Genomic DNA, 10964 nt, shown 5'->3' on the forward strand with positions numbered 1-10964 from the left:
GGGGCGGGGGGGGGGGGGGGGGGGGGGGGGGGGGGGGGGCGGGGGGGGGGGGGGTCGGTCGGCCTCCTCGCAGACAGGTGTGGTTACGTTTCACTGGACCGCTTCCCGTTTCTCCGCAGAGCCATCATCTTTGTGGTGGACAGCGCCATCTTCCAGAAGGAAGTGCGGGACGTAGCAGAGTTCCTCTACATGCTGCTGACGGACGCTGTGATCTCCAGGAACGCTCCAACTCTCCTGGTGGCGTGCAACAAACAAGGCGAGGCGGCTTTCCCCCCCTCCCCCTGAAATCCCCCTCCCTGTGCGACTCGCTGTTTACTAAGGATCTTTTATCCTTACAGACATTGCCATGGCAAAATCCGCTAAACTGATTCAGCAGCAGCTGGAGAAGGAGCTGTGAGTATCTGCAGCGTTACTCGTCGTCATGTTCTGGGTTCTACCGCGTCATTGTGAGTTTAGCGTCGTTTGTTTCTGTGGAACAGTTACGCAGACGGCATTCGTTCTTTTATACGTTATACGAAGACATCAGACACGAAGCCCAGGTGGAAGCTAATAAACGCCTGTTATCTGCCTCCGTCTCATTCACACACACGTAACGAGACAGAGGACCTGTGTGTGAATGAGAGGGAGGCTACAGGAGGTCAGAGGTCACAAAGGTCAGGACTTCAAGGACTCAGGAGGACGGGTAGTGTGGTGAAGAGGAGAAGAAGAGAGTCCAGGCAGGTTTGAGTGGATGGAGAGAAGTTTCAGGAGTGATTTGTGACAAAAGGGTGGCAGCAAAGGTCAAAGGAAAGGTTTACAGACAGTGGTGAGAGCAGCCATGTTGGGCGGTTTGGAGACAAAAAGACAGGAGACAAAACTGGAAGTGGCAGAGCTGAAGATGTTGAGGTTCTCCTTGGGAGGGACATGGATGGACAGGATTAGGAATGAGGTCATCAGAGGGACAGCACAGGTTGAAGGACTGAGAGATAAAGTTAGAGGTCAGACTGAGACAGTTTGGACATGTGCAGAGGAGGGACAGTGGGTATATTGGTAGAAGGATGTTAGAGACGCAGCTGCCAGGACAAAGACAAAGAGGAGACATATGGATGCAGTTAGAGAGGACATGGGGGGAGTTGGAGTGAGGATAGAGGACACAGAAGACAAAGTTAGAGGAGGACGACTCGACCCCTAAAGAAGGAACAGCTGAAAGAAGATGATCTGTTATTGAAAAATTTACAGAATCCTTCCTGACGTTCCATGTCATCACTCCCTGACTTTTATTTTGACACTTCCTAGTATCCCAAAGAACCTAAACAACCCTGCTGTACGGCTGCTAGTCCTTTTATTTATTTTTGGACAGATGCTGAGATGGTTTGTAAAAGAAGCATCATAATTTAGTTGTTTTTATTTGCCCTCCTCCCAGGAATACCCTGAGGGTGACTCGCTCGGCAGCGCTGAGCGCTCAGGACGGCTCTGTGGGCGGCAGCGTCTATCTGGGCAAGAAGGGCAAGGATTTCGAGTTCGGCCAGCTGCCCATGAGGGTGGAGTTCCTGGAGTGCAGCGCCCGCGGCGGCAAGGGCGAAGAGGAGGCGGCGGACATCGACGGCCTGGAGAAGAGCCTGGCCAAACTCTAAAGATCTCCAGCGTTTCTGTAACCTCGGATCAGAGCGTCGCCTCAGCGACAGACATTAACGCCGTTTGAACCTTTTCTGGGCTTCGTGTGGGAAAAAAAAAAAAGGGTTGAAGACGGAAAACAGAGGACACGAGACCTGACGGCAGGTTCCTCCGCTACGCTGAGAGATGAGCCGGCTCGTTTAGGAATTACATAACAGGAAATTTACCAAAAAACAAAAATCTGATTTGTTTTAGGCTTGTTGGAGTGGCAGGAAAAAAAGCATTTCATTTATTGACCTGAGTTGTTCTCTTGGTGCCTTTTTTGTTCCGGTGTTCTTACAGAAATGTCTTCAGCTGTTAGATTAGAGTAATTCAGAGATAAATGAATGAATGAAAGTTTGAGTTTGAAGCTTTATATCGAGCCATGTTTTAGTTGGACTGAAGACAAGTTGAGCCTGTCATGATTCAGGATTTAATCACATAAAATCCTCGTTTATTCCTCCGTGAGCCAACAAGATGCTGTTTTTTTGTTTGTTTTTTTAGCACCATTAGTCCCTGGGTGGCCTGCTTGTGTCATCAAATGTTTATTTTTTGTTTTTTGTTTGACATCTGCTGTGGACTGAAACGTTTTGTGTCACTCTATAAAACAAACACTCAGTTCAACTTTAACTGTTTCTTTTGTCAGATGTGGTTTTACAGATTTCAAAGGATTTAAAACGGCCACAAAGTTTCTTCTGTTCTTGTCGAATACCGTGGGAAGTCTGAGACGAAGACATTTACCAGTCTTTCTGGAAAACCAGATTTTTATTTCTTAATTATTTTTTTTTTCACGAGTTCAATCAGGGCGAGTCTTCAGAGGATCCGTGTCGAACAACAAACACCGGAGGGTTTGGAGCTCAAAGAAAAAACAATTCACGCGTAAATGTAAATCTATGTTTGGGGCAGCGGGTAGACGGTCAGACAGGCGCTCTGATCTGCGACCACCACGCTCTGCTCTCCTTTCAGCACAGCGGGACACAACCAGTTCACCTTTCCTCCATGTTTGATGCTCAGTTTGGGTCCAGACTTCTCCTCCTCCACAGCTGCTGCCTCTTCCTCCTCCTCCTCAGATTTATCTGCAGTCTGCTGTTTTCCCTTCCTCTTACCTTTTTGGCGCCGAGGCGGCGGGACGTTGGCGTCCGCTGACGCCGCCACCACCGGGTGCTTGCTGAGGTCCCACAGAGCGACGCGGCCGTCGTTTCCTCCCGTCAGCAGCCAGTAAGGGTGGGGGAGGAAACCAACGAAATGGGCCTGGGAGGCGCCCTGACTGTGCGCCCGGATGGCTCCGCGTCGCTCCAGCTTGGAGCCGCCGCCGATCTGCATCAGATGCAGCCGCCCGTCCTCCGCCGCGCAGCCGAGGACGTTTCCGCAGCCGGACACGGACACGCAGTGGGCCAGCGGCGGGTTGAAGAGCTGACCCGGGCGCCGCAGGAGGTTCTCCTCCTCCTCCTCTTCTGCCACGTCCTGCAGGCTGACGGTCCACAGAGGCCGGGTCTTCTGCAGACCCCACAGCATCACCTGAAACGGAAGGAGGAGCGTCTGATCCGGGCGCGGCGCAAGCCGACATTTAAACCCTTGCGGCACTTCGCCTCACCTGCATGTCCAGTCCGACAGACACCAGGTTGTTGGGTCTGTGGGGCCGGAACGCCACAGAGGAGCAGATGTTTGTGTGTCGCCGCAGAGTCCGGCACGCCTTCCCGGCGGGAAGCTCAAGTATCCGCACAGCGCCGGAGTCGTCGGCCACGGCCAGCGCCGAGCCGATCTCGCTCAGCGCCAAGGCGTTGATCTCCTCCTCCCCTGCGCCCCGGAAATCCTCCGCCGGGCCCTTCAGGTTCCTGGGGTCGAGCATGCTCACCGTGTCCCCGTGCGACGCGTACAGCCGGGTCGGGCCCGCGGATGCAAACGCCACAGCGGTGACGTCCTCCTCTCCGGGGAGACAGAGGCGGCCCACGACAGCGCCGTCCTGGCCCCACACCGTCAGCTCTCCGCCCTCGCCACCAGAAGCGAGGAGACCCTCAGGACCCGGAGACGCTCCGACACACAGGACCGACGAGGAGTGGCCCCCCGACCACTGCCTCGCCATTTCCACAAAGACAAGAAAATCAGCTTCTGCTGCAATTTAAGAACACGAGTTGATTCATCAGAACCAGCGAGGATCTCCACACCATTACACCAGAGCCGAATATGTTTGTTGAACTTTAAAAAGAAAATATTAAACTTTTAGAACAATGAGGCACAAAATGGTGTCAAAAATAAAATAAATACTTCCTGTCGTAATCAAGTCAGAGGAACAACATGTAAATATAAATACTGAGGGAAGAATCAACAACATGTAGCCACAGCAGCTTTCATAATATCAACATTGAGCTACAAAAGTAAACAAAATAATTTATTTTTAAAAAGGTTAATACATGTTTACAGAAAATACAAAAACATTTTCTTTACGTACTTTAAAAACAATTTGATGTCACAAACTGCAGCCGGTTCACTACCTTTTATTTTAGTTATGTCATCAAAATATTAAAAGCAGTTCTGAAATTTTGATGCATTATAATCAGAATATATCCACTTTTTTAATTCCAACCTTCTAAATTTAAAGCAGTAAAATAAATCTTTAAAATTATGGTGGTTGAAAGAAAGAAAGAAAATAATTTTAATCTTCAGATAAAAATAAACTATTCACCAATTTGTGGTTTATTTTACAGAACTATTGTTGATATTATGACACTTATAGAAACGAACCTCACTCACCTCCTGTAATAATAATAATAATAATAAAAGTTTTTTAAACTAAAAACTACAAAAACAAACTATAAACAGGAAATGTCAGGAAAACCACCTGAAATTAATGTTCGACTAAAAAAGGGCTTTTGACTGCTGCGTTTTTATCCTACATTTGAACTTTTAGTCACTGACACTTAAAGGAGAGATGTTTCACTAAAATCAAAGGAACTTCGTTTCAAGAACTTCAAGATTTGAAGCAAAACATCACCCAAACAGCTGTTAGCTAACGAGTTAGCCTCGTTAGCTAACAGGCTACTTCCGTTTTAACGGCAGCGACAAATAAAAAAAACAAAACGACTTTAGTTTGTGATATTAAAAAATATCTACAGTAATGCCGCGACAAGCAGAGACCACTTCAGCTCTACAGAGTTACGCTACCTGAGCGAGAGAAATCAAAACTTTTCAGCAGGACGCCGTGTGAGGTTCAAGTCGCGTGTTGATGGCGTCACACGCTGGCGCGGACTGACTCCCTGAGCTCGGACTGCCAGGCGTTCAGCTAACAGCCCAGTTTTTGTTAAAATTCCCATTTTGAACTCACACCACTGGCTCTAATCTTGCTCTGTATACACGCAACACACAAAACAATCAACAAAAAAAGATACATTTGGAGGATTTTTCTTTTTAAATTGATCCTTGTGAGACAATTTATGAGCAGGCTTTAAATTTTGTTTTATTTTAAATAGCAATGCAAATTGCTGTAAATCTATAACAAAGTTATGATATAAAATTAAAAGAACTGCTTATAATGTAAGCACATACATGTAAACACTGACTTGAATTCAGTAGCTAAAAGTAAAGTGAAGCATTTGAACCGTTAGTAGAAAAGGTGTTTGTTTCACATAAAGAGAACATAATGTCAGTCGCCACATTTTTGTGCGATAAACGAGAACTGAAAGCAGGTAGGACGCATCGTGTCATTGTTCAGGCCACCCCGGCCTTCTTCCCCCTCACAAAGGCAGCTCTCTCCGCTGATTCATCCAGAGCCGTGGATCTGATGAGAGTCCACTTCTGGGTCAGTGAGCAGCACGCCACGCTGAACAGCGTCCGGGACCCTGGCTGCACAAACGAACTACACAATAAACACACTGTCAGCCCTTGAATCAGGTGCAAACACACACACACACACAGGCTGTGTGCTCTCTAAAAGCAGCAGCAGCTCTCACAGAAACACAGGCCAGTAAGTAGTCTCTTTGCTCGATGCTTTACTCCTCGTCGAGCTGTCAAAAGGAGAAGTTACTGGAAGGAAACAGATTAATTTATGCAGAGAAATGTGTGAATGAAGCTGTACTCTTTGTCAGTTCGCTGTACTCTTTGTCAGTTCGCTCGTACCGGTAAGACAATTCACTGTCTAGTCTTTAATAGTTTAGTCTTTAAATTGGTTTATTTAGACACTTGTAAATAACTTGTTATATTGCACTTATAGTATGAGATTTAAAGGCTAGAATGGCGAAACCAGGGTGTGCTTTAATAGTTGAGCTGGTGAACCTATTAGTGTCAGTTTTGGTTGTAAAGAAGCCGGAAGATGATAAACCTCAAGTTTAATATTTACACGAGAGGCAGCGCTGCCAGACGTACAATAATTTTACCTTCTGTTTGATCAATAATTCCATAATATATGGTAATTTGACAAGTGACAAGAACAAATAGAGGTTTTGTTTTAAAAAAATAACTGAGTTAAACCAGAGAAGTGATGAAAGACGTGACTATGGAATAAAAAGTGTGCTGATTACTAATGGTACACAGGTGGTATAAGAAGCTATGAGGACATCTAGAGGCAATGAAAGTACATCAAAAACCATAATAAAACAAATAATCCAAAGAAAACCGAACTGTCTTAACAAAAGGTAGAAAAAAGAAACATATGCTGACAATCTTTTCCAAGTTTATTTTTTAGTGTTCTCCAAAAATCGTCTCTCACCTCTTTATGTTTTGCTTCCAAGGAGCCGGGCTTTTTTTCCTAATCTTTGAAGTGGAGATGTGGTTTTGTTCAGTATTTATTCAGGCTTTCTGAAGGCCTTTCATAGTTTTAAGTTTTAAACTTTGGCTGCTTTATGACTCATTTTCTGTCCACCAGAATTTTTTCAGAGAACTGCTTTTTGTTTAAGAAACTTGAAACTTTGAATCCTTCAGGCATAAAAAGGCTCCTAAATTCAAGTGAGAACCAGTTTTATTTTGTTACAACACAGAAAACTTAGTACAGATAAGAACTAGTTTTACTTTGGATCTATGGACTCATTTTTACTAACAGCCTGACACAAAGAAACAATTTGTTAGCTAATAACGATCAAAAGTTACTAGCTAGCTGCCTAGCTAGTAACTTTGCTAGCTAGTTTATTGTTGCTAACACTGTCACAAAGACAATTTGTTGCCACAGTTTATTTGCTAAAAAAGTACTTAATAGCTAGTATGGTTATTACTAGCTCATAGATACAATATTTTCCCACAATTTTGTTAGCTAGGAAACAGCAAAATTACCTGATAGCTATCTAGCTAAGACGTTTGCTAGCTAGTTTATTGTCACTAACACTCTGTCACAAAGAAATAATTAATTCAAAGTTTCTTAGTTAATAACTAGCAAAAATACTTAATAGCTAGTATTGTTATTATCAGTCTGTCACAAAGACAATATGTTCCCACAATTTTGTTAGCTAGTAAGAGGCAAAATTACCAGCTAGCTATCTAGCTAATAGGTTTGCTAGCTAGTATTGTCACTAGCAGTCTTCCACAAAGACAATTTATTCAAGTTTGGATGAGAAAATAAAAGTTTTTGTATTTGTTGCACAATATGTTGTCATGGTCAGGTACAGGAAAATAGGTAATTAAAATGAGATTCTTTTTATGATATACAAACCCTTAAAGCCAGCATTTATTATTCTCAAATTCACTCAAAGTAACGTGGATTTCGTGTTGGTGAAGACAGAATATGTGTCATACTTTTGTCCTACAAAAGTACTTTTGTCCTCCTCTTGACTCTGAGTTTACATTTATTTATAAATTAACATCCAGCATGTTCAACTGAAGCTGATTCTGCTTCTCCACGGTTTTGGGTTCAGGTCCGAACTCAGCAGCCAGCATGAGGTCGCCTTATTTCCCGGCCAGGTCTGTGCTTTTCCACAAGGAGCCCAACGGGGTGACGTACCGAGTCCCGGCTCTGCTCTACCTGACCAGGTTCAGGACCTTCCTGGCCTTCTGCGAGGAGAGGCTGAGCCCATCGGACTCCCAGGCCCACCTGCTTGTCATGAGGAGAGGCGCCTTCTACAGGAACTACGTGGAGGTGGGTCAACCCAGGAGTCCGGGGTCCATTTGAGCGAAGACTCAGCGGTGAAACTAAAACCCAGCTCTCCGTTCTGCAGTGGGAGGACATGCGAGTTCTGGGCACCGCCGTCCTGCCGGGTCACAGGTCCATGAACCCGTGTCCGGTGTTCGACGAGTTCACGGGGACGCTCTTCCTGTTCTTCATCGCCGTTCTCGGCCACACCTCGGAGTCCTACCAGCTGGTGACGGGGAACAACGTGACCCGGCTCTGCTGCACCTCCAGCACTGACGGAGGCCACAGCTGGAGCCCGGCCACTGACCTCACCACGACTGTCGTAGGAGAAACTATTAAAGGTCACCGATGATCCACCTTCAAGCTAAAAACATATCAGTTCGATGGTTAAAGTCAAACATTTTAAAAAACAATGTGGGCGGCGGCGGTTTTATTTCAAACTAAAGCAGTTATGACTCAATATATTTGGAAGCTTAATCCCTAAAGATGTCAAAAAAAGGTGATTTTTCAATGTTTCTGTACACATGCATCACCTGAGATAAAAAATAACCACTAAAGACATCATCATATTCTGACAGCGATTATGGCTTCAGGCTCGAGTTTAGTTCTTTTTAATCGGGTGAATTAAACTTATTTTACTTTGGTAAAAAAGTATTTTTTAATAAATACTGATCAGATTTATTTGGATTTAAGCGAAACGCTCCGGTGAATGAATGGCTTCGTACGAAATGAGTACGAACGGAACAAACGGAGACAATAAAACACATTTTATTAAATAAATCAGTTTAATCAGTGAAGCCGTCGAGTTAAAACTAAAGGATTATGTTGATCTAAATCACCTGTTAGGACTATAGAAGATTTCTGGGGAAAAAAGAAACGATAATAATAAAATTGGTTATTTTCATTTGAAAAGTTACTTTTTTAAGCGTAAAATTTCCATTCAGCCCACAGGAACAAATCATTTAACAAACCTAAACTCAATATGTTGATTTTATCTAAACATTCAATCCAACCTCTGCTTTGGTTGGTTATTTTTTAAGTGTACGTTCACATTTTTGGAGGAGTTTTCCGCCTCCGGAGCTTAAAAACGACTCGTAGTTTCAAATGTGAAACTTGCAGATTTATCCGCCAACAGTGAGCTGGTTTTTGTTTAGGTGAGCGCCGGTTTAGAAACTGCAGCTTTATTTGTGTAGGATGACGTCATTGGGGACTACAGCCTCGTGTTTAAAAAGAGGGAAGCTGACGCGTCAGACATTATACGAAGGGATTTCCCAGCAGAGACAGAAAATGGTAAGTTTCAAAGGGAACTACAGGGGTTGTAAAACCAAGGAGTGTTTCTGTCGGAAACCTTCGATGCAGAAGTAGACGGCGTCTTTATGGTAAAAAACAACCCGAACTGAACCTTTAAGTAAATTTTGTAATCCGGTCTGAAAACCCGTTTTCTCCGTTTCCTCCCTCCCGACAGATTGGGCCACCTTCGCTCTGGGACCGGGTCACGGCGTCCAGCTGAAGTCGGGCCGCCTGCTGATCCCGGCCTACGCCTACCACATCGAGTGCAGGGAGTGCTTCGGACGGCTCTGCCAGACCACGCCGCGCGCCTTCTGCTTCCACAGCGACACCCACGGGAGGAGCTGGCGCTTCGGCGAGGCCGTGCCGGCCCCGGAGAGCGTGGAGTGCCAGGTGGCATCGGTGGACGAGGAGGACGGCACCAACGTATTGTACTGCAACGCCCGCAGCCCCCTGGGCCACAGGGTGCAGGCCCTCAGCCTGGACGATGGCGCCGCCTTCCAAGAGGGCCAGCTGGTGCAGCGGCTGGTGGAGCCCCGGAACGGTTGCCACGGCAGCATCATCGGGTTCCCCGCTCCGCTGCATCTCTGCCGAACGCTGCCGCCGCGGCCCGCTGGGCGCTGCAGGCCCTGGGCGTCCATCGTGGACCCCAGCAGGGCGACCCACAGGAGTCCCTCTCCTTGTGGCGCCCCGCCGGACTTCCTGACCCCCACGTGGGTGGTGTACTCCCACCCGACGTGGGCCACGGCCCGCAGGGACCTGGGGGTGTTCCTCAGCCCGTTTCCCCGCGACCCGGACAGCTGGCGCGGCCCCTGGGTGATCTACGAGGGCCCCAGCGCCTACTCGGACCTGGCCTACCTGGAGCTGCCGCCCTCGCCTGGCGGAGGGGTGGCGGTGCCGTCCCCACCGCCCGCTGTGGCCTTCGCCTGCCTCTTCGAGTGCGGCGCCGAGTCAGCCTACGACGAGATCTGCTTCAGCCTCTTCACGCTGTACGAGCTGATCGACAACCTGCCCGAGAGCGAGGCGGGGCGCCGACGGGAACGGCCCCCCGTGGCGAAGAAGACGATGAAGATCTGCTCCGTGTCCTAAAGAGTTCGAGATGTCCGGACGCTCAGATCATTCGGACTTCCTGTTAGATCAAAGTAAAAGAAGAAAGATGGCGAACACGAGATCTGTCGGGTTCTGTTGCCGCGTCGCGTTTTCTTGGAACGAACGATGTTTTGTTTTGTTTCGAGTGAAAATTAAATTTCTGTGAACTGCTGTTTGAGAAGATCCATTTTATCGAGACGCTTAAATCAGGACGAAGGGCAACACAATTCAAGATGGCTGCCGAAAAAAAGCAAACACAGAAACGATTTACAGATTGAAACTAAAGTTTGTTGGCGGTCACTCGTAACGTTCAGAACGCCATCCGTTACGGTGAGATCTTACATCTAAAAGGCTTGTGGTAAAGGTGGCGGGCGACATGCATTCCTCCAAGGAACGCCAGGCCTTTAAGCTCTTCAGCAGCCAAGCCTGAGGGTTCAAAGGTCAGACGCGTCCATCTGTGGCTCTGTGAGATTTAACCCCCAAAACACCGCCCTGAATCTGTATGTTACGGTAATCGCTGAATTCAATAAAGGTTTAAATACAACGACTGAGTTTCCAGGAATTCTGCCTCAAATCCAGAGAATCTAACAAGTTTTTCCAAACGTTCCGGTTCAGCTGTGTTTTTATTTTCCGCCTCTCCTCTTACAGATAAATCTTAACTGTGAAACTTGGTGACTTTAACGCTTCCGGCGTCCTGAAAACAAACGCCCGGACGCCCTGCTCCTCCGCAGACAAAACAAACTTCTCAGATTCTCCACAGCTGCAGCTTCAGAGAAACGACCGCCCTTCAAATTATCGTTTTTTTGGGGGTTTTTTAAGCTCCCGGGGTCAGTGGAGAAGGTGGAGCAGCAGCGCAAACATCCGGATCCGGACGGTCTGCATTCTCTCGGCGCTCCCCTCCTCT

The 10964-nt window shown here is 46.9% G+C and overlaps 3 protein-coding genes across 5 annotated transcripts in view; 2 read left to right on the forward strand and 1 right to left on the reverse strand.

The window, feature by feature from the left end:
* srprb (SRP receptor subunit beta) overlaps window positions 1-1740 on the forward strand; it is a 2677-nt gene extending 937 nt beyond the window's left edge. Inside the window, exons 5-7 of the mRNA XM_017424612.3 lie at window positions 120-256; window positions 339-393; window positions 1403-1740. Coding sequence (XP_017280101.1) covers window positions 120-256; window positions 339-393; window positions 1403-1613 — 403 coding nt within the window. The 3' untranslated portion in view covers window positions 1614-1740. The remainder of the gene's footprint in view (window positions 1-119; window positions 257-338; window positions 394-1402) is intronic.
* Window positions 1741-2115: 375 nt separating this feature from the next.
* On the reverse strand, window positions 2116-4897 carry wdr53 (WD repeat domain 53). Of its 2 annotated transcripts, none has more exons than XM_017424610.3 (3): window positions 4795-4897; window positions 3227-3744; window positions 2116-3150 (listed from the first exon to the last, which is right to left on the reverse strand). In XM_017424610.3, exons 2-3 carry the CDS (start codon window positions 3713-3715, stop codon window positions 2524-2526), a joined length of 1116 nt encoding a protein of 371 aa, XP_017280099.1. In that variant the 5' UTR covers window positions 3716-3744; window positions 4795-4897; the 3' UTR covers window positions 2116-2523. The 2 variants fall into 2 exon arrangements, with proteins under 2 accessions (XP_017280099.1, XP_017280100.1); XM_017424611.3 differs by having other exon boundaries at window positions 3227-3741; window positions 4795-4885.
* Window positions 4898-5555: 658 nt separating this feature from the next.
* On the forward strand, window positions 5556-10294 carry neu4 (sialidase 4). Of its 2 annotated transcripts, none has more exons than XM_017424758.3 (4): window positions 5556-5593; window positions 7470-7690; window positions 7770-8025; window positions 9150-10294. In XM_017424758.3, the coding sequence occupies exons 2-4, from the start codon at window positions 7490-7492 to the stop codon at window positions 10058-10060; spliced, it is 1368 nt and encodes a 455-aa protein (XP_017280247.1). In that variant the 5' UTR covers window positions 5556-5593; window positions 7470-7489; the 3' UTR covers window positions 10061-10294. The 2 variants fall into 2 exon arrangements, with proteins under 2 accessions (XP_017280247.1, XP_017280246.1); XM_017424757.3 differs by lacking the exon at window positions 5556-5593 and adding an exon at window positions 5600-5747.
* The last annotated feature ends 670 nt before the right edge of the window (window positions 10295-10964 follow it).

The sequence above is a fragment of the Kryptolebias marmoratus genome, linkage group LG2, assembly GCF_001649575.2.
Source record: "Kryptolebias marmoratus isolate JLee-2015 linkage group LG2, ASM164957v2, whole genome shotgun sequence".
In the NCBI taxonomy this organism is placed as follows: Eukaryota; Metazoa; Chordata; class Actinopteri; order Cyprinodontiformes; family Rivulidae; genus Kryptolebias; species Kryptolebias marmoratus.